Source organism: Alligator mississippiensis, chromosome 16, assembly GCF_030867095.1.
Source record: "Alligator mississippiensis isolate rAllMis1 chromosome 16, rAllMis1, whole genome shotgun sequence".
NCBI lineage: Eukaryota > Metazoa > Chordata > Crocodylia > Alligatoridae > Alligator > Alligator mississippiensis.
Genome location: NC_081839.1, coordinates 7,705,779 through 7,728,580, shown reverse-complemented (window position 1 = coordinate 7,728,580; position 22,802 = coordinate 7,705,779). Strand labels below are relative to the sequence as shown.

Here is a 22,802-nt window from a genome sequence, read left to right as displayed (position 1 = left end):
TAGGCTTGCTCTGCTGTGGTGAAGTCTGGGCTGGGATCCTGCCCCCACACCAGACCCCAAGCTCCCCCTGCCCCTGCTGCATCTCCTCCCTCTGCCCCAGTGGGAGGGAAAACACCAGCCTGAGTCCCCACCGTGCAGCTGGTCACAGCTCCCCCTAATCGAATGGGACAAGGACGCGGAGAGGGACTGCTCCGGGGAGGTCACTGATTGTCCCTGTTTCACCCACAGCCTGATTTGAAGAGACAGATCGTCTGCAGCTTTCACTGTGTGCTGGGTATTGGGTAACTGCTCCTCCACCTGCTGGAGTAGAGGGCCGCCTGGATGGGCCGGGAGAGGAAGGAGGGGCAGTTTCCCTGGCTTTCTCCCAGACATTGGTTTGTGCATGCGCGGGAAAGGCAGTCCATGCATATGCACACTGGCAGGTGTTTGCACATCGACATGTGCACGTGTGTGTGTGGTTGCACACTCACTTGCATGTCTGTGAGACAGCAGAATAGAAACCAGAGCCATTGCCCAGGAGCAGCCTCCCTGCACCCCTTCTCTGCTCCCACCACGCACCAGATGCCCTGCCTCCCTTGCAGTCAACTCCTGCCACAATTCACCTCTCTGAGCCGCTCTTCTGGACCCTGCCAGATGCTGCAGAGCCTCTGGGGAGGTGCAGGGGCGGCTGGTGAAGCATCCGTGTTGCTGGAGGATTAGACAGGCGGCTTGTGGGGCCAGACCTGCCTCAGCCTGCTCCCCACACTGCCGCCTGCCCTTCAGGGGGTGCAGCCCTAGATTTACAGGGCCCCAACCTGGCCTGGCCCTCACTGCATTAGCCCTATAGGCACACAGCTCTCTACCTGAGCCGCTCCCTCCTCTAGGGCTGGACTCCCCAACTCCCGGCACTGGTTTTCTCCAGCTTGTCCCTGCTCCTCTCCATTCACACTGACCTTTCCTGTTCATGCCTGCTGCTTCATGTCGAAGGCAAAGGGCATGGGCAGAGACTGTGCTGCGGGGCTCAGTACAGCTTTGCGTGGGGAGATCCCGCTGCTGGCAAAAGGGAGCTGGGATTGAAGGACAAGGCCAGAGCTGGGAACGGGGAGACCAGGGCTGGGAGAGCAGGGGGCTGTGCAGGAGCATGGAGAGACACTGGCAGAGCTGGGGTGAGAAGCTGCCCCCACCCTTGATCCAGAGCTTTGCATTCACTCAGTCAGGGTCTGAGCCCCTGCTGCTGCTGGTGCTGGGGCTCCCCCCAGCCCAGGGAGGACCCAGTTACCTGCTCGGTGCAGCTGGAGTGTCTGCCTCCTCACCAGAGAAGACAGCACTTACCCTCCTGCTTAAGTCTGGTGTCCTAGATGCATGCCCTACAGTCCTGCGCCTGTTGATCGGAGCCAAAAGGCCAAGAGCAATTTAAGCATGGTGCCTGTTGGCTCATGGGGCTTGCATTTAGGATCTCAGCCGCTTGAGAGCCAAGATTACCTTGAACGGTGTTGTGTAGTTAAGGGTGGAGACTTGTCCAATGCACTGCAAGCAGGCCCCCATCCAAGTCTACGATAGCCTCCCAATGGGAGGATCTCGGCTACACCATTTATTTTTATGGCGGTGGGGGATATTTGCTCCTTTTGGCTACAGGCAACCGAGACTCGAGTGCGTCTGAATTCCAAGGTCTCCGGCTTGGAGCCTGCACATGGGATGCCTGCCATGGATTTGAGAGTATCTCAAGCTCAAGGTGGAAGAGTCAGCGAGAGAGGAGACTTGCTGGTGCTAGTGCCGCACAGACGTGAATGACTGAGCTCTGCTTAGTCAATAATTTGGAACCAATTTGGCCCAAGACATGAAATTAAAAAAAAAAAAAAAGCTTGGGAGACTAAATCCACATACAGACCACAGCCAGGGCAGCCTAAGCCTTGTGCCCCCAAGCCCCTGGAGTGGAGCAGGGTGCAAAGCTGCTGGAAACGCCCCTGTGTCACCCCCAGCACTGAGGTGGGCTTCTGGGAGCAGCTGGGGCAGAGGGAACCCCTGAGAGCCCCACAGCCCATCCTGCTGGGCATGGGGCACCTTGGGCGGTGACTATACTAAAGCCCCAGCAAGCAGGTCTCAGGGGCTTGTTCCAAACCAGCTCCCCCTGCACGGGGAAGCAGGGACCGCTAACACACTGGAGGCCTGCAGAGCTGAATTCCTCCAGCACAGGGCTGCTGGGCGCTGCCTGCTCCACTGGGCCCATGACAGGACATAGCCCAAGGCACCAGGGAGAGGCTGCCCTGAACCATGCAGATCCTTCCTTCCTGCTTATCCATCTGGCGAGAGGAAGGAGAGGCCCGTGGCTTGGGCACTCTGCAGTGCAGGGCTTAGTGCCCGCTCTACTACACTCCCCAGGCAGCCCGAGTGGGGCATGACCCATGTGCAGCAATGTAGCACCCGGTGCTGGTGGGCCTGTGCTGTGCTCAGAAGCTACGTTAGATGCTACACTGAGCTCCTTGAAAAGGGTCTGGTATCTCGGGATGCAAAACAACCCCCGCTTTGGACCCTCAGACTGAGACATGGAGATCTCCTGTAAAAGTTTACATCTTAAACCTTTATTCCTCTTGGTTTTTCTGTTTTCAAAACGACTCATGAGATCCGCCCACCCAGAGGAGCTGCCTTGGGTGACCTGCTGTCAGGGAGTCCTCTGCAGACACAAAATGGGGCACAGAGCAGGGATGGTGCCATCTCCTTGCCCCACCCGTCCTGCCCTCTCAGGACAGCAGGTGCCACGTGCTAGGCACAGGAGCTTCCAGCCAAGGCTGTCAAATGCCACTCAGCAAATCCTCCGCCTTCCCTCCAACAGTTCCCACTGGCATTTGATTCACTTGTTAAGGGCCCAGCTTCCACTCTGGCTGCATAGGCGGGTGCACTAGGTGGTAAGACAGAGCAGGCGTGTGTATGTACCATGCAGTGATCAGAGCCAGCGGCAAGGCATCCTGCCAGGGATGTGCTGCTCTCTTACCTGCAGCTTGCCCAGTGCTTATTGCTATTGTCAGAACAGCTGCACCATGGGGTCAGAGCTGGAGGTGATTCCCCGAGGGCTGAGGCTGCAGGAACCCCCAGCCAGCTCCAGGGCAGGCTCAGGAGACGACTCGGGCAGGAGTTGGAGGGATGGGTCCTTGTCCTTTTTCCCCGCCCCCCAAGACACCCATGGGGGTGGAAAACTCCTCTACAGCTGCTGTCCCCCAGGCTCCCATGCAGCGCCCCTGTTGGCAGGATGCAGTTTGCAGGGGAGGTCCAGCAAGGGCGCTGTGCTTGTATCAAATGGGACTTGCCCAAGACGTCATGAGACACACAATGTACATTCAAGGACCTGCAGCTTCTCTCCAGCTACTCAGTTCGGTGTGGGCCACAGCTGAGGCTGCCTGAGCTCATGGCACCTCCAGGAGCTGGTGCCCTCCCGCCTGGCTCAGCATGGGGCGGAGGTGGCTGCTCAGTTGCGTTGGCTCGCCAGCTCCTGGGAGATGAACTTGCGCAAGCGCTCGAGGTACTGGCTATACAGTTCAATGTCGTTGTGTCCCGCACCCTCCACCCACAGGGGCTCCACTGCTTTGGGGCAGCGCTCATATAGCGCCAGCCCGTGCGAGAAGTCGATGACCTCGTCCTCGGTGCCGTGGATGATGAGGACAGGCGAGGTGATCTTCGAAATCTTCTCGATGCTGCAGGGGAGAGAAACAAGCCTGCGGTGAGGGACCCTGCACAGCAATGGCACCTGATGCCACGAGGGGGCACTAGGCAACATCACAGCCCTGGCACTACAAGGCAGCCGGGAAGTGCAGCTACTTCTTGGGTGGAAGATGAGAAGCAACCAACTGCACATGGCCCAGAGTATGTTGATGCGAGGGGAAGGCCTGCAGATTAGCCCCCACTAGGACTTGGGCTGTAACCCCCCCCGGCTGGTGCCGTGCCCCCAGGTTTCGTGTTTACTGGTCCTCAGTGACTCCAGCCCAAACGTGCCCCTTTAACAAGTTTAAATACACTGTTCTCACAGCTGGCCCCTCAAATGCTGAGATCTACAGGCTGGGGGTGGAGAGGGGCCCTCTCATCACTTGGCTGGACCTGCTGCATGCCAGAGCCCAGCGCCCCCCAGAACCCACAGCAGAGCCAGGGCACGCGCAGCCGGAAATTAAGGGTTTGTAGCGATGGCAAATCAACTGCTTCTTCTGTTAGACCCCTGCACCCCCAGCCTCTTCACCTTGCACACTGTCCCCCTAACACTGGTTCTGCAGGACCAAGCAGGCCCCGGGACCTCCAGGGCAGCCCCATCTCCATCACTGCAAATGGGGCTCAGTGGACAGGGCAGCTAAGGTGTCTGAGTCCAACCTTGTGCTGGATGAGTGCTGAAGGCTGCCCCACCTGTAAGTGGAGACCTGGCGCCTGGAGTGGCCGGACAGGACACCAACCATGCCACCCCCACACCCAGCACTGGGTGCAGAATGAGATGCATCTTAACCAGCATGGATACAGACTGCGTGTCTCGATCTCTCCCCACTGCTGGAAGGCAGCTGTCTGTCCTGACCACACTACAGGGACCACAGACAGGCCCAGCTCCTGCCCCTGGGCCAGGGGGCTTGTGAGACTCCATTCATGCCTGCCAAGAGCTCCCAGGGCCCAGGCTGAGGGGTAAAGGGTTTGAGCAACTCAGGCCACTGCAGCCATGCAACAGCTCCTGGCAGGTTCCCCCGAGTTCTTCTAGAGGGGCCTGGGGAGATGCAGCGGCAAATCTCTGCTCCACGTCTTGCCTGGTTTTGGGCCTAGGGAGAGGTGTGGTTTTGCACTGCTGGGAATGGCATGGGAACAGGGGAGGGTTGGAGGGTGCTGGGACCTTCCCCACTTCAGGGGGGGTCTCTCAGGGGACAGCTGGCAGCCAGGAGATACCAATTTGCAGACCCAGACACTGCCATCTGGTACACAGTTGCCATGGCACTTCCATGGCAATGGGAGTGTCAGGTCTGCAACTAAGGCATCTGTCACCAAAAGGAGGGCCTGAACTCAGGAGTGCCCACGATCCCTTGCAAGGCCAAGCTCCCTGTGGGCTGCTGGTGTCTGTGCCCAGCTGGAGAAGTGAGGGGGCACTCACTTGGGGAAGGCGTCAAAGCAGTAGGTCTTCTTAGTGTCCGGGAAGGCAACCCTCATGCCCGAGGTGAGGGGCGAGTGCAGCACGACGGCGGCACACTCGTAGCGCGAGGCCAGGTCCACGGTGGGCACTGTGCCAATGCTCTGTCCATACAGGATGATGTTCTCCGGGCTGATCCCGTACCTGAAAGGAGGGAAGCCAAGGGGTTAATGCAGGGCACCCTCCAGCCCAACACACAAGTCCCAGAGACACGAGAGCAGCCACTCCAGGGCCTGACAGCAACAGGGCACCATCCCCCAGACCAAAGGAGGGGCCACATGGCCTGAGGAGTCTGACTGTGAGCAGTTCAGGGCACTGCCCTGCTGGGGACCCTGGTATAAGACACACTAGACAACGGGACCCCCCAGCAGAGACCCCATGAGACACATCAGGGGATGCAACCCCCCTCACTGCAGATCCTGAGATGTGACATGCAGGACCAAAGGATCCCCCCCATCAGGGATTCCCAGAGAGGACACACTAGGTGATTCCCTCCCCACAACCCACAGTCCCATACAGGATAATCCTCCCCACATCCTTCTTCCGCTTGTCTATACAGAAGTCTCACGTGATGCACAGCTGCTGCAGCCACCAGTTTTCTCCCAGAAGCCCTGCCCCACCCCCACTAGATAGCTGCCTTCCCTCCCCCTCTTCCGGGCTGTCTCCAGCTCTAGCCAAGACCACGCACACAAGCTGGAGCCCAGGCTGCCCAGCTCCCCCTGAAGAAAAAGGCCGGGTGACCACCTTAAATGGGGGGAGTAGAGACCATGAGATGCAGGGACATCTTCAAGGCCACCCAGGGAGTCAGTGTCAGAGCTGCTCTCCTGAGTCCCAGCCCAGCACTTGTACCATGAGGCCCGAGCTCTGCTGTCCTTGCCCTAAACCAGAGCTGCTGGCAGGTGTCACCCCAGGCACCTCTGCCCACAGACCGCACCCCACCTGGGAGCCAGTCCAAAATGCTGACTCGAGCTCAAAGCACTGAGTCATCGCTTCTCGCTGCAGCTGCCTCCCGCCCCCCTCAGGGCCCAATCCTGGTCCACATTGCAGCCACTGGTGATTACACCCCTTCCTCACCACCCCCACCTCCTGCTAGCAAGCACACCCACTGCCCAGCCAACAAACGGGCCTTGCCAAAGGCTGCTGTGGACATTGTTTTATTCCCCAGTGGGGAATAAATCTGGCTCCTGTCTCTTCTGCAGGGAGCTGGCTCCACACCAAACACCCAAGGACACACCACCTCATTCCAGATGCATGGATGTCCCTATATTCTCATGGCTGGGCTGGAGGGGCAGCTGCCAGGGGTCCCTGCTGGCTTATGAATCAGCCACAGGGGTCATCAGCCACGGGGATCAGTACATCTGAGCAAGCCCTGTCCACACTGTGACCTGGGGATCATGGTACAGACCCAAGGGTCAAACTGCTGGCAGCGGATGACAAGAAGGGGATGGAAAGGGGCTTAGAGCAGGGGGCGGCTGCTCCCAGAAGGAAGAGAAAGGGGAAGTACCTGCTGGCATGGGGGCAAAGAGGCAACAGGGATCCAGGTGGCAGTGGGAGGAAGGGGGATGAGGCAGGGAGAGGCTGCAAAGAGCTGTTGGGCTGGGGGCTCCCTGGCAGCCCAGCTCTCGGCACCCCCTGTCCTGGCTCACATAAGCAGTCCCAGGTGGCAGATGATGCAGGTGAGGCAGGGGGAGGTGGTGCCTGGGACATCAGCATTGTCTGGAATAGCCATGCTCCAGCACGCAGGTGCCTGCTACCCGCGCTCCCTAGATACCCACCCTCAAGGGCAGGACACGGTTATCTGCCTGGCGCCAGGCTCCCCCCGCACTCCTGCAGGGGAAGGGTGGGGGTGGAAAGAGACAGCACGGGGCTTGTTCTGATGTCAAAAGCCTTATCAGCACCTTCCTGGGCCTGGAGACAGACTGGTTTGATCATCAGTAGGAGGGAGGCTCGTCATGCATCCGGGACAGCAAGGCAGGAAAGACAAATCACCCCTCCGCCTATGCACCAACAGGACCTGCTCTGAGATGTGGCTCTTATCCTAGGCCTGGAGCTTGGAGCAGACAGGCAGAAGCAGACCTTACAGACCTGTCAAGCACCACTGAAGTGGTTTCAATTAACAGTACCCAAGGCCTGGCACAGATACCTGCCGCCTTTCTGAGCATAGTGTACCAGCACCTAGAGCACCCGCAGCCCCTCTGACCCCCAGCCACCCTTGTACCAGCAGGGCAAGGCTTCCCCCCCTGTTTCCAACACCTTCTGCTGGCTGCCAGGGCCACTTCATGCTCTGACAGCACAGTGGCTGCAGCGAGCCCTGCGAGCACCCAGAAGCACTAGGACACGCTCTTGCTGCGGTGGTGGCACAGAGCCAAGCAGAGACGTGGCCCATCAAGGTGACAGGGGCAGCTGTGACACAGACCCAGCCCACACAGTGCCACGCAGGGGTAGAAAGCTCATCTATGCCAGGGTCCTGTCTAGGCCGCATTTCTTGTCACCAAAATGGAGCCACCCATGGTACCACTGCCTGCTCCCCAAGACTGGGCTTGAACCAGCGACACCAGCCCATCCCCCACATATGTCCTGCCCCCCCCCCAAGCAGTAAGGCTTGCCATGGTGCCGGGAGATGCATCGCCTGCTGAGCGCAGCTGCCTTGGGCAGGAGCCAGCCCAGCGGACAGGGCCTGGCCCTGAGCAACCAGCAGCGGGACTCCCTCCTTCCCCTGCCACAGACAGGCCGCCCAGCCCAGGGACAGGACCAGCTGCAGAGTAGAGCTGGTGGGGGACCATGAACCCAGGAGCCAGGCAGAGGCTGCCCCATAGCCAACACCTCCCAGAAGGCTCAGCAAGAAAGCTATGGGGTGCAGTGTGTAGGGGGGCCACAAATCATGTCCCCTCCCTGTGCCTCAGTTTCCCCACCCCACACTTTGCCTGTTTCATTGCAAGGGACTGCATGCACAACAGCCCTGTGGGCCCCGCTCTCAGTTGAGTGCTCCAGGGCACGTTCTGTGCTTCTACTGGCCAAGCGCCTGGTCCAACCCTGCACCCCCAAGTTCCTTGACTGCCCCGTGTCTTTCAACGAGTCTCTGCAGCACCAGGGGCACTGTGTGCCCCCCTCCCATTCTTATCTCTTTCCTAGGTCTCCTAGGCACTAATTCCTGGGCAGAGTGGAGGGGGTGCCCTACTGCTGGGTGTGTTCATTTCATGCTGTCATCCAGGCCCCCGTCTGAGACGGTCATGCCAGGGGCCGATACAGTGGCTCCATTAAACAGATGCAAATGGTCCCTTGTATCCTCCTCTCCTGGCTTCTGCTCTTCGATCTGCCCACATGAGCCCATGAGCCCCCCGGCATCGTGGTGGCAAGAGGATTGGCCCTTAAGAGTGACGGCACTGTATGCAAACACCTAATGCCTGTGGGCAATGCTGGACCGTGCTGCACCCAGGCAGGAGGAGAAACAAGCCTTGGGGGATTCTTTGCGGCAGGCAAAGACAGCCTGGCACGTTGTTTGTTGCCCTGTCTGTCGACTGTGTTAGAAACACAGCTGTCGTCTCCTCCCAGGGGAGCAGGCTGGGGCCACAGGCTGGGAAGATGGAATTTGGCCATTTCTATGCAAGCCATGTGACATGCTCTGCCCCTTGCCACTCACTGCCTTCATCTGGGAGGACAATCCCCCTTGCCAAGCCTCGGTGACACTGCCCTGGCAGTGTGCAATGCACAGCGCATGCCACCTGGGCCTCCTGGGGCTTTCTGGCAATAGCAGTGCCAGGGCTCCTGGGAGGACGTCTGCACCGCAGCACAGGTGTGCGTGTGCGTGTGTGGAGGAGGGGCTCGGGTACCTGGCCAGCCTATACAGTGCATGGGGAAGTGTGTACCCTCCTGTCCTGACCACTCTCAGGACTCAAACTAGCTCAATTAAAGCAGCTGGGTCTGCAGAGCCTCATCCTCCACAAGCCTGTTGGCCCTGGGGGGCTAATGCACACATCACCTTCATCGTCTCTCTCAGGAGGATCCATGGCAGGCAAAGCAGCTAGAACGGCTCCCCCACTCCTGACCAGGCAGTGGGACTCACCTAAAAGAGTCTGCTCTCTCAGGTGTCCCCTGCCCCCTTCAGCATCCCCTGAACCCTGGCCTCCCCTTTCACCTGCCATCTCCACTGCCTGTCACCAGGGCTGAGGTGCCAGCCAGGAAGAGAGCATCCTGCCAAGCCCATGGATTCCTGATGGTGAGCCTGCCTGCAGGGGAGACAGGGCAGGCATCTCTCCACCTCTGCCAACCTTGTGCTGCAATCGTTGGGACTGCCTTGTCCCTCTATCCCAGCCCACATCCAACATGGGATACTCCATGGGGACCATCCTGCACTCCCTGCCCCAAGGTAAATCCTAGGTGGGGGCATTCAACCTCTGTGGCCTGCCCAGCCCAGGTCTCCTCCCTGAGGCTGCCAATGAAGGAGCCAGTAAAAGCTCCTCAGCCCTCAGGGCCTTTGAGCCCTGGCACTACCCTTGGCACAGCAATGGCCTGGACTCCCTGCACAGGGAAGTCTGCATCCCCATGAGTGTCCTGGGGGTTTCCAGCCCCTGCCTGTGCCACACACTAGCTCAGCCCACTCCATCCTGCGAACAGCTGCTCCCAGCCCCACGAGGCCCTTCCGTGCAGAGCTGCCTTGGCCAGCAAGGTTTCCTGTTTTCCAGAGCATGGGCCTCATGGGATTTCCTGGCCCCAGCATGCAGGCCAGCTTCCCCTCCCTTCCCCTCCCCCCTGCTCTTCCGCAGCTCCCCCATGCCGCTCTGCTGACATAGCTACAGTAGTACACAGCCCCCGGCCAGGGCACAGCTGATGTCTCACTACGTGCCCATTACCCTGGCATCTGGGAGCTCTACAATCAAGCACTGCCTCATCTCAGCAGGAGGGGTAGGGCAAAGGATGAGACCTATCCCTGGCAGCCCAGAGGCGAGGGCTGCTGTATCTTATGGTGACGGACCCAGCACTGAGCACTCAGCACTGAGTGAGGGGCTGTGGCAATCTGCACTGGCTAGAGCTTTCACAGGGTGGGTAGTTTCCTTCATGAGCAGGCACAGCCCCACCAGGTACCCCAGGGCCCTGTCCAGGTGGAGCAAACAAGGCCCTCCTGTGCAGCGAACGCACTGGGGTGGAAATTGCCAACCATCAGAGCTAAATGTTGTACGAGCTGCTGCAGCTCATGCCAGTGCTCTGTGCTGGGTCTGGGACAGACTCACCCCTCACCAGAGCAGGCTCCCAGGACACCACCCCTACCCCTGCTCCAGTAGTGTGGGCATCTAACAGCACTGAAGGATGTGCCAGAGCCCTCAAACCCCAACCAACAGCCCTGAGCTCCCCCTGACAATTCTGCTTTTCCCCATACTGCTGACAAACAACCCCTGCAACCCCAGCCTGTGCCCCTGCCATCTTGTAGCTGGGCAGAGGCACTGTCCCTACTCAGTTAGGGTCTGAGATGGGAAAGGCAGAACATCCCTTCCCCTCCCTCCCCAACACTGCAGCCGTGGGCCTCTGAAACAGTCGACAGGACCAGAGCAGGACTTACCGTGTTCTCAGCGCTTGCCAGGCAGCATCGATATCAGCATAAAGGTTCTTCTCTGAGGGTTTCCCCGTGCTGACGCCGTAGCCCGAGTAGTCATAGGAGAAGATATTGCAATTGATGCGCGTGCCCAGCCCAATGTAGAAGCTGCTCATCTGGCCTAGGTCCACAGCATTGCCATGGGAGAAGAGCACCGTGAACCTGGCAGGCAGAGAGAAGATGCACCGGTTAGCCACAGACAGCACTGGGCACAGCAGCCTCATGCCCCTGCCAGACCCTGATGAGCCAGGTGGCCTGGTACAAGGCCAGAAGTGCCCACTGGCCAAGGGCAAGGGAGAGCCCGGGGGTGGGTGGGCTGAGAGCCCGTGATCCTGGGGGAGATGGACTGAAAGGCACATCTGCAGCCAGGTTCCCCAAGACACCAGGAACCACAAGTCCCTGGTCCCATTGTAACCCACTCAGTGCCAGAGCCAGGACCCAACCAACCCCTTCCCCCACTCAATGGAGCCCGTCATGCCACTCAAGGGAGACTGAGCAGCTCTAAGACAGCAGTTCCACAAGCCTAAGACTCTCCAAGGCATCTGGGGAGCAAAGGGCTGGGCCTATACGGACAGAAATGATGCCACGACAATCAGCACCAGTGTCCCAGCCTCAGACCCTGGCCTCCCTCACCCCACCTCTGCTGCAGACACACCTAGGGGCAGTCCATTGCCCTCCCCTGCTCCACACACCCAAGCAGCCCCACTGCAAGCCATGGCTTGGCATAGTCTCACAAGCTGGGCAGGGCCGGCCTGGCACAAGCTTCAGTGGCTGGCTGCTGTGGCAATGCTGGCCTGAGGCCACACTGGGACAGCATGAAGCACTCCCCTCACAGGGAAGGGCAAAAGGGTCCCAGTCCTCAACTCGGTTCCCTGGGCTGAAAGGGGGTGGCCTGGCTGGCTCAAGGTGGCACGCTCTCCCTCCCAAGGCAGTGCTGTTGCCAGGGCCCCAGGAGCAATGCTGGTCTGCATGGTGTGTGGGTGGGAGACCCCCATCCAGGACACGTCATAGGCATCTGCCCACGCTGGGCTGCTGGCTCCCGTAAGCATGTCACGAGTCACAGGGTTTTGCCACTGGCAGGAGCCATCACCAGGACACCAGATGCTCCTCTGTGTTCATGGCCTGTGCAAGAGTCATCTTGTAGCTGGGCTGAGGCACTGTCCCTACCTAATTAGGGTCTGGGGTGGGAAAGGCAGGACCTCCCTTCCCCCTCCCTCCCAGACACTGCAGCCCTGGGTCCCCGAGGCAACCAAGGGGGCCAGGCCAGGGCTCATGCTCACCAGGGACATGCCACTGCCCTTGCTGACAGGCTCTGCCTCTGTGGAGGGGCCCCGAGGGCAGAGAATGGGGTTTGGGGCAGCAGGAACCTGGTGATGGGAGCAGGTCCAGATCTGGATCCAACAGATCCAATTGCCTCAGGGCCCCCCATGGCCCATGACCCCAGCAGCAGTCCTCTGCCAGTGCCCCTGCCCCTGGACCCCTCCGCTGGGGCAGGGGAAGGTGACTCCCTACAGGTGGATCTCAGGCAAGAAAGTCAGGATGGTAACAGGGGAACAGCCATACATCCTGTCAGACAAGCAAGCAGGCATTGGGGTCTCTCCCTCGGAGCAGCCAGGGACAGGGGCCTTCCTGCGTATGCATTAAAGGTTGAATTCCCACCTGCCAATCTCACACCTGTTGGCAGAGGAATGGAGGGGAAGCCTTCAAAAATGGGTGAAAACTAGAATTAAAGCTGCATTTGTTTTAAATCTCATGATTTGTTGCGAGTCCCGCTCCCTGTTTCTGCCCTCTCGAGCTTGGCAAGGTCAGAGCCAGGGCAGCGGAAGGAGTGCCAGGTAGCCAAGGTGGCCAGGACAAACCATGACTTCAAACTGAGCCAAAGGAAGCAGGACCTTGGCAGGCTCCAGCCTGGGGGCAGGGAGGGGAGCAGTGACACGCACCCTGGATTGCAGCAGCCGGCGAGGTGATCAGAGCTCCAGCACCTGGCGCAAGGCGTCTGCAGCCAGACGGAGAAGCGATGGGGCTGGCGCCGACAAAGCTGCTGAAGTTTACAAGGCAGCGAGGGGCTTGGCTGGTGGCCAGACAGTGCCTGCAGCCGGACCAGGTGCTAATGCGCTTCGTCGGCTTAAGGCAAAATAAGCCTGTCCCAGCCACACGCTACCCCCAGCAGCCTGCAGGGGATGGGGTGGGGCCACCTGTCCGCCTGGATCAGCCCTTTACACCCTCCTGCTTGGGCTGGCAGGGGGCTGGCTGCCAAGTCTCCACTCCCGGCCCCCCCAGCTGGGCTCCCTCGCTGGGCCTCTTGCTCCTGCCTCGGCCGGAGCCAGCCCAAGGCGACACGCGCAGGGCTGGGCTCACAGCCAATGGCCCCGAACGCTCGGGTCCACATGGCGGGCAGGGAACAACCCTGGACCAGGTCCGAAGCCTCTGGTGGGGCAGGATATGGTGTAGAGTGACTTCCTGCCCTCTGCTCGTGGCAACACCTCAGTGTTGGGAAGGGAGTGGCCGGGGGGGGGGGGGAGCTGGGATCAGTGCCCCCCAGTTCAGCCGCCCCCAGGGCTTTAAATACAGGTAATAAATTGACTACAATTAACATCCTACTGCTGTTTTAACCCCTCTTACTCCTCTAAGAGCTACGGCCCAGCTCGCAGAGCCCTGGCGTAACCCAGCTGAGCCCTGGAGAGGTCTGGATGACCCCAGCAAAGCCTGGATACCATACCACGATCCCTCTCAGTCTGCCCCTACACCCAGGTCTGGGGCCGATTCCTTATTGCCTGGGCTGCCCCCTCTCCCCTTAGTTGGACTTGGCAAATCCAACTGGGCTTCGGGGCCCCCAGCCACAAAGCCCCCCACCTTCCCTGACACAACAGCTGCAGGCAGCTGCTCTCACCATGCAAAAGGGGACACCCTTGAGGATCCCACAGCTCAGGTCAGATGCCAAGGGAAGAACAGCAGCTCATTTCCCCACCCTTGGAGACCTCCACTGTGACCACAAGCTGGAGACGGCCACAGGCAGACCCCAAACTGCACTAATTATCCACCTCTGACCTCCACCCCCTAATCCAACAGTCCCAATGTTTACTCCATCTCTACAGCAGCCCTCCAAAAAATTACTCTGCCAATGCCCACTCCCATGGATCCCTCCTGATGACAGTGACAGGCCAATGCCAGCCTGCAGCCATGACCAGCACAGGCACTTACAAGCTGAGCTAAGGGCCCCTTTGTACCAGGCACTACACACAGTGAGAAATGCCCAATTCATGCATCAACAAGCTGATGATATAAATGGCACACAGGCTGAGGGTGGGAGCAGGAGCGAGGCAAGAAGTGACTTGCCCAAAGTCAGAGCAGCTTAGTGGCAGAGCTGGGAAGAGACGCCAGGTGCCCGAGGCCCAGGCTGGTATCTGAGGCACTCCTAAAATCCAGCTCTGTCTACGTCAGCTGCAGAACAGGAGCCCAAAGGTGCTGGGTTCATGCAGGCTGGCCAGATGAAAGCTGAGCAGAGCTATGCTGGCTCCTATCAGTACCTCAGGGAAACACCAGGAAGGGGAAAGGGCTGCTGAAGCTTAGAAGGCAACGTTGGCACAAGTGCAAATGGGTGCACGCCGGCCTTGGACATGGCAGGTTGGGAACGAGGAGGAGGTTTCTAGCCACTGGAGAACAAGGCAGCCAAATGACCTCCCAAGGTGAGCATTTGGGTGAAGCACGTAGGTTGAGAGGGAGCTCTGTGACATGAAGCCTGCCACGGTGGGGCCCTGGCCTTACCATCCCGCAGCTATGTACATCACTGACGTTCCCGTGCAGAAGGGAGCACCCGAGAGTAACTTGTTCAGAGGCACAGGCTCTCGTAGGTGGCAGCCCACTGCATCAGGTCTGACACTGGCATCCGAGGAAGGTCGTTGCCTACGTTGCCTCTCTGACTCAGTCAGTCACTAAGGTGGTCCCTGCCCTGCCTTCTGCCTGACTTCAGACTAACAAAGCTAAATCCCCCCATGATGTTTCCATGTGCACACCAGGGCTGAGGCCCACACATCACTGCTTTGTTGGCAGAGCTCTGCGGGGGGAGTAATTCCTCTTCTCTTTCTCCACTAACCAATGTTGCTCTGCTCATAAAAGCCCCCTGTAGCTCCTGGCCATGGGGAACTGGCTGGGCTCAGCCTCTGCGGGCACCCACCACATTTCTGCCGGGGAGTTGGCCAGTGTAACTTTAATAGTGCATCTCCTGGCTTATCCCTGCCAACACAGATGAGGCTTTTGCCTCTGGATTTCCAGGGGTCAAAAGGTTTTCCCACAGCTCAAGGCCCATCAAGCTTGCCCATGGCACATAAGGGACTGATGTGGCTGGCATTACACCCAGCTGCCTGGGACTCCCTAGCCTGAATGACCAGGCACCCACTTACATCTGTGCCAACCAGGGACAGCTTTTGAAGTGAGTCTGGAGCAGAACCTGAACTCACCCGTCTGGGACTGGAGTGAGGCACCTGACCCGTCCAGCATGGCACCCATGATAGTGGGATGAAGAGTAGGTTTCACAGATTCATAAATGTTAGGGGCTGGAAGTGGCCTCACAAGGCTATCAAGTCCAGCCTCCTGCACTTGGGCAGGAAAGGATGCTGGGGTCAGATGACCCCAGCAAGGCGCACATCAAGTCCTTTTTTAAAAGATCTCCAGGGTAGGTGGTTGTACCACCTCTGGTGGGAGTCTGTTCCAGACTCTAGGCACTCAAATCGTAAAGAAATTTCTCCTTATGTCCAATCCGAAGCGATCTTCAAGCAGTTTGTGTCCATTGTTTCTCGTTTTCCCCTAGGGTGCTTTGGTGAACAGACACTCCTCCAGGCACTGATGTAGGCCCTTATATACTTATAGGCTGCCACCAAGTCCCCTCTAAGTCTTCTTTTCTCCAGGCTGAACAGTCCCATGTCTTTCGGCCTCTCCTCATATGACCTGCTCTCCAGACCTCTAATCATGCACTTGGCCCTCCTTTGGACTCTCTCAAGCTTCTCCACCCTTTTCCTGAAATGCAGACCTGCATGCAGTACTCCAGCTGGAGCCTCACTAAGGCCGAGTAGAGCAGGAGGATGGCATCCTTAGTGTTGCTTGGGATGCATCGGTAAATGCAAGACAGTGTTTTATTTGCTCTGCCAGTTTTGTCAATACCCATCTAGTTGTCCCACATTGCTCACTCTTAACATGGCTTTCCAGACTAGGAAAAATCTACCTCATGACAGAGGAAGTCATCATCAAAGGCAGCCACCGCTCTGCTGGGATTCAGCACCTGTTTGACTTCACAGGGGAAGGCTACAGAACAGTTTCGGACCGTAAGTGTTGAATGTGGAAGGAAGAGGATCAGTGTTGAATCAGGAAGGAGGATTCTGTTTGGAAGAATGCAATTTTCCAAGCAAGGAAGCAGCCAGGACACCCCTTGCTTGGTGACAACCAGCTGCTGTCACCATCTTCCAGTGCCTGCAGGTCTTTCTGCAATACAGTGGAGCCAGGGCTGCTCAGAGGGCAAAGAATGCCCCACTGACTGGGGAAGTCTCCCATGCACGGAGCAAACTAGCTGGAATCTGCCCAGCCCTGAGCCACTCGCACCATGAGACACACAGGAGACAAATGCAGCAAAGATGGGGCACAAAGGCAGTTCCAAGGAGGCTCCAGCTGTGCAGTCAGCTTATGAAACAGCTGCTGATTCCTTTCACTTCAAACCCCTGCCCCCCCTACCCCACAGGCATGAAGAGCTCCATCAGACAGGCCCTAAACCCTAGCAGGTGAAAGAGCAACATATAGAGCTAGGCACATATAGCATAAGGAGACTTCTGTGCCACTCCCTGGCCCGCCCTGCCCCAGCTGTCACAGATTCCAAGGGGTTGGGGCTGGGCCAGCAAGCATTTCCACAGGGCAGCTGAGGCCTTAAGTACAATCGGGTAGAGCACAGATTCCAGCAAGATTAGCAGTCCAGGCTGCAGCCCAATGGGGCACTGAGCTCCTAGGGGCATCTGGATGCTGCTGTAATAAATACAATGAAAGGATAATTCCCAAGACGATGACACCCAGACACCAGGTGATGGCCCTGGTGCAGTTACCTACACCAGGAAAGGGGGAAGCTACAGAGAAGTTATGTACTCTAAAAGTTGCAATCGCAGAAAAAGCAGAAGGGGAAAAAGCTGGGGAGAGAAGTAAATCTTTTCACATTCATGCTCCTAAATCCCATCCAGCTTCATTTCTTTTGCTTTTTTTTTTTACCTGCTTAAAAACAAAACGCTTCTAATAATTCAAGCAGCAGTTCCAAAAGCAGCCACTGAATCTGTTGGCTACCCTGGGGGGCACACAAGGATGAGCCACTGCCGCAGCCCTCCAAAGGAAGGGTGGCTTCTTCCTCAATGGATGCCTCCAAATCCAGACTCAATGCCTTTCTGGCAGATCTGATCAAACTCAGCATGAGAGACTGGGCTCAGCACAAGAGTAACTGGGTGAAAGTCTTGGGTCTGTATTGCACAGGGAGCTGGAGTGGAAGAGCTCACAGTGCCTTTGGGTCCAACCTCTATGCATGAGTGACTCTGCAGGTCACTGAGTTCAGACAAGCCTCCCCACACCAAGCCTTGGCGGTATGTATTGACTGGCTTGGAAAGGGCCAGCACAGGGCTCATGGCCCGCTCGGTCTGTGGCTGCTTTGCCACACAGGTGGCAAAAGGAAGCAATGCTGGCTCTGGGATTTCAGCAGCTCCTCTATGGCCCACCCAGGCCCCAAAGAGCCAAGCAGGATCAAAGAGAACATGGTGCCAGCCCTTTGTAAGACCTGGGGAGGGGGCTGCTGCAAGGCCATGAGGTCTGGGTGGGTCGAGAGAGGACAGGGAAGGAGTTCATTCAGGTTGTGGGTTTACCGTCAGTGACAATAATGACCCTCCAACCTGGGTCAGCAGCTTCCTTTATCGCCTCTCAAAGTATTTCACCCCCACAGTGGCACAACTAAGTCCCAATGAAGGCCTGCTCAGCTAGCAGACAGAGGCACAGACCAGACTCAGAAAGGAACCCAGGAGTCAGGGCCCTTTTCTATCTTTTTCTTTAATTCCACGCCCCATTCATGTCATGAACAAAGCAGATCCTGGCAGCCCAGCCTCTAGCATGTATTGCCTCCAAAACCCGCCTCGGGACAAAGCAGTGTCCCTGTGGAGCGTGCCAGATTTAGCACAGGATCACTTTAGGGCAGGAGGTGGTGCTGGGTCACACCTCCCTATGGGCATGATGGCCCCAGCCTACAAGCACAGAGAGAATTTCCTAGTTGGGATCAGAACCGTGGCCAAGGGAGGCTGGAATCATCTGGGCTCTGCCATGCGCTGGCCAGAGCGAGCCCAGAGCTCACGGATGTGCCCGCCACACGGCTGCCACTCACCTGGCGCCCGGCACACAGCGGATGTACATGCAGCCGACGCGGTTCCCCCGGCTGCTCTTGGTTAAAAACACCTCAATGGTGTCCAGCTCCCGCTGGGCATACTGGAAATCTGCCCGGTCGGTCAAGTGCAGCTTCCAACGCCCCGGCGTGCTGCCCCTCAGCGAGCTGGTGCTGGTGCTGCCCGCAGGCTCTGGCTCGGGCACAATGGCGTAGGTGGGCTCTGGGGGCAGGAAGGCCAGCTTGGCTGCTATCCGGCTGGGGCAGGGCGGGCAACAGAAGAGGCAGCACAGCTCGCTCACCGACAGCCCATTCATGGTGACAGCAGCTGTGGCACAACGTCTTTCGTGACTTAAAAACCCAATCCACACAGTGGTTCGCGTCTACCACAGAAAAGTCAGGAGGTACGGCTTGGCCCGGTCCCGCTCTGCTCGCCACGCCGGCTGTCAAAACCTGCCTGCCGGGGCTCTCGTATGCACTGTGGCGCTGCTGGGCAAGGCTGGCAAAGCAGCCGTCTGTCCGTCCATTCCTATCCACAGGGCCCTGGGATGGAAGAAGGACAGGTTAGGATGCTACGGCATGTGTGATGCACCAAAACTGGATGGTCCCCTCCCCTCCGAGAGCCACACAGCAAACAGCACCCCCAGAAACCCACACTGCTGAGGTCGCCCCGGTCCCTGCAAACCCCACGCAACACCTCGCACACCGTTCAGTGCATCCCCGCACAATACACCCCACTCACCGTCCAGTACGTCCCCACGCGGTACACCCCCTCGCTGCAAATCCTGAGCAGTGCACCCACACAGAAATACAGCCTCGCACAACACCCTCCTTGAAGCATTCAGCACATATCCAGACAGTACACCCTGCTCAGTGCAAATCACACTAAATACACACCCACACAGCATACACCGCTAACTGTTCAGTACAAACCCACACACGGCACACTCTGCTCACCGCAAATCACACACCGCGCACACCCACACAGCACACCCTGCTCGCTGGACAACACGCACAGCCCAGCCCCTCGCCAAGCTCACCTAGGGTCCTCCTGGGGCGGGGGGGGACACCCTTTACACACCCCTCCCAGTTAAAACACACGACACGCTCCCCACGCACACAAGGGAGATGCATCCATTGCCCCGCACCACGCTCACCCCGAGGAGCCCGCCGTGCACCCCAACGCGCCCCGATCCTGCCCGGCAGACCCCTGCAACGCGCCACGCCGCCCCACGCACGGCTGCCACCGCCGCCCGCGAGGCTGTTTATGGCGGGCAGCGTCGCGGACCACCACGCACCCCGCACCATGCCCCAGCCCGGGGGACGGCGCTGCGGGGAAAGGGCGAGGGGAGCAGGCGGGGGAAGAGGGAGGGAGGCAGAACAGCCCTGGCTGCGGGCGGCTCCGAGCAGCCCCTGCGCTGGGGAAAGAGGCGGGAGGGTGCTCCTGGGCACAACAAGCCTCTCCCAGGGCAGCGGGGTCGGGGTCGGGGGCATCCGCACGCCCAGGCCCCTGCCCTCGGGCCGGCCGGGGCGGAGGAAGGGCGGCTCCAGCCCCATCCCTGCGCCCCTGGGCCTCCCCCGGGCACGGGCAGGGATGACGGGGGGGGGGGGGGGGGGCCGCGCCGCACTCACCCGCCCCCGGGCCGCGCTCACGGGCCCGAGCCGGAGCCGGAGCCGGAGCCGGAGCCGGGCGGCGCTGCGGGCTGCCGGGCCCGGCCTGCTCCCGCCTCCCCGCGCCGGGCGGATGTGAGGCAGCGCGGGAAGTGACGCCGCCTCCGCCCGGGCGCGGGACCGGCCTCGGCCCCGGCTCCGGCTCCGGCTCCCCCGGGAGGAGGGCGGCGGGCGGCGGGCGGTGGCGGCGGGCGGCACGTGGCCCGCGCGGCGCATGGCCCGCCCCCGGCTCTGCGGCAGGGAGGGCTCGGGCGCCCCTTGCGCAGACGGGGAAACTGAGGCCTGCGGTCCTCGGGGTGGAGCAGCCTGGCCCCGCACGCCCAGCTCGTGGCCGCCCCCGGGCACCGCGGGGCAGGAGGCGAGCAGCCGCCCAGGTGTCCCTGTCCTCGTCCCGGTCGGCGCCGCCGACAGAGCCGAGCCAGGCCCGGGCAGCGCCTCGGCACGAGCGCGGCGGGAAAAGCCCCGGCCCCAGGCGAGGGGAGAAGATGGCCCGTGGCGGGTGAGGGCCCTCGGGAAACCTGGGGCCGCCACACTACTGGTGACATCCCGCCGGGCGAGCGCACAGGGCCCACACCAGCAAGGGCCGTGCTCGGGGAAGGAGCGCGACCAGCACCGTGCTGGATCCCAGCAGACTCGCGTGGACTCAGGACGTGCTCCAGCGCCCGTGCCAGTCCAGCCGCACGCGGGGCCGGGACCTCTCCGCTGACCCCTTACAGCGCGATCTCCCCGACCCCGGCGGCTTCAAGCTCCGACGCCCCGGGACGCGGAGCTTCCCGCGCCCTGGCCGCGCGCGGGGCCGGACACGGCGCGTCGTCGCAGAAAGGGAACGCTTTCCCGGTTTCCATCAACAAAAATTCCTGGCCCAGGCTTCGTCCCCCGCTTCCCAGGCCCGCTCCTGCCCTCCCAGCCCAGGCTCTGCAGCCCCCTGCCACCAGCTCGGCTGCATCTGGCCAGCGCCCTGCTGTGCCGTGAGGCTGCCCAGGGCCGTCCCGGCCAGGCAGCTGGCTCTCCTGGCACCTGAAGCCAGCCGTGTCATTCCCTGGGGTCAGCGTGACAATGCAGAGGGCCCAGAGCCAGCAAGGGGCAACACGAGTGGTCCGGGCATCACTGTCTGGACTCACTGCCCCGGCCAGACCCAGCTAGTGCTGGCAGGGAGACAATGCCAGGCTTTCCCAGCAGGCTGGGATCTCCAGCCAGGAAACACCCTCAGCAAACAGCATCAATGGAGCCAGGCGGGGCCTTCCTCCCACCCCAGACCTCAAAGTGCTTGGCAAACATCTGCTGACCCAGTCTCAGTGCCCCGGGAGCCAGGCGGGGTGGAGGCGAGTTTATGCCAAGCCCGTCCCCAGTCTGGTTGATGATTCACAGCCCCAGGATGCTTTGCAGAGAGGGCAGCAGTTTGCCCTTGGCCAGGGTTGGCGGCAGGCTGGTTGCTGGCAGCAAGTGGGCTCCACCTTGCCATCAGCCAGGTCTTACTCGGAGTCAGGTCTGAGGGGGCTTCCAGATCAGGACCCAGGGGACTGACTGGATTGCCCGCAGCCCTGGCCGGGGAGCGGCTGTCATCACAGGGCTCCCAGAGAGAGGTCAGGGACGAAGGTGCCACCGACACGCCACAGCCCCACGAGAGCAACTGAGCACAAACAGCGCCGTGCTGAGGACAGCAGGGGAGGGGGCCTCAGCCCCCAGACTTGTCATGTCTTGGCCATGAGGCCCGGTGGGTAGAGCCCTGCGTCCGTCCTTGCCCCACCCCTGCCCTTCTGGGCGACCAGAGAGAAGAGACTTCCCCACCCTGTGCCTCCATGTCCCCATTGGGATCGGGGCCCCTGGGGAGGGCCCAGCCTGTGTCTAGCACGCTGTTCACCCACAGGGGTGCTCCACGCTTGGGGAAGGAGGCCATGGTCCCTTCCACCCTGGATGGCACCAGCACCTTGCTGCAAGCCGAAGGACCCTCCTGCCACAGCCACAACTCCAGTAATGCCAGCCTAGCTGGACATGGGGCTCCTGGACCCCCACACACTCATGGCTACAACCCCTCATTTCTCCTAGGTGGCCTGGGGCAGCAAGGAGGGGCTGTCAGCATTTACCCCCATAGCCAGGGTGTATCTGCTTGGCGTGAGAGCCCAGGAACTGCATTTGCCCCCTCCTGCCACTCACAGAGTGCCCTGCTCAGGGGGAGCGGGGGGGCTGGGATCTGTTGCCCCCTGGAGCTGGCGGGCTAATCCCAGCTGCCTGTAGACTCAGAAAGCATCACCCATCACTCACAGCTGGACCCCATTGCCCAAGTTTTCCTCACCACCGCAAGGCCTTTGGGTTTTAAAGGAGAAGCAGACTCCAGAGGCACCCTTGTGCCCCAGGCAGGAGAGGGTGCTGAGATGCCTGGAGCTGCCAGGGAAGCACAGGGAATCTCCCACATCACAACTTAACCACAGCCCAAAGTGACCTTCTTGTGTCCGGCCCCAAAAGCCCAGGGGTCACTCCTGACCAATGCAGCACACACCTCAATCCACACCCCGGCTGTGTATCCCAGCCGGGAGCTAGGGCAGCAGCTCCCAAACTAGGAGTCACAGCCCTGTTTGGGGTCACATCACGAATGAGCAAGGTCACAGACAAGCAGTTAACTTGAAGCAGGAGCCCAGAACTAGGGTTGTGGCCCAAAGAAACTGGGAGCTGCTGATGGGGCTCCAGGCATGGTGTTAGAGTAGCCTCAACCCTTCCAGGTCGTTGCACCCAGCTCTTGCCCTTTATCCTGAAACCTGGTCAGGCCTTTCCCATTGGACCAGTTTTGCCATTAGAAAAGTTCATTGCAAAGACAGCAAAGCTCCCCCAGGAAGGGTTCATTTGGGTTTTCCAGACGAAAAACCTGCTGCACTTTGAAATGCAGGTTCTCCTGTAAAAACAATATGAAACCTCAACAAGTTGATTCCCCCAGATCAGGACATTTGCTTATCCATTTACTCATGGTGTAGATTTTTGTTTTTTAAAGGAAAAATTTTCATGTCCCAGGTTGAATCAGCCAAATCAGGTCCAAATCCGTT

The 22,802-nt window shown here is 59.7% G+C and overlaps 1 protein-coding gene across 1 annotated transcript; it reads right to left on the bottom strand.

The window, feature by feature from the left end:
• Positions 1-2,536: 2,536 nt before the first annotated feature.
• Positions 2,537-19,876, bottom strand: ABHD17A (abhydrolase domain containing 17A, depalmitoylase). Its single transcript, XM_059719806.1, has 5 exons — positions 19,729-19,876; positions 18,100-18,639; positions 10,677-10,871; positions 5,087-5,266; positions 2,537-3,665 (listed from the first exon to the last, which is right to left on the bottom strand). Exons 2-5 carry the CDS (start codon positions 18,411-18,413, stop codon positions 3,440-3,442), a joined length of 915 nt encoding a protein of 304 aa, XP_059575789.1. The 5' UTR covers positions 18,414-18,639; positions 19,729-19,876; the 3' UTR covers positions 2,537-3,439.
• Between the last annotated feature and the right edge of the window lie 2,926 nt (positions 19,877-22,802).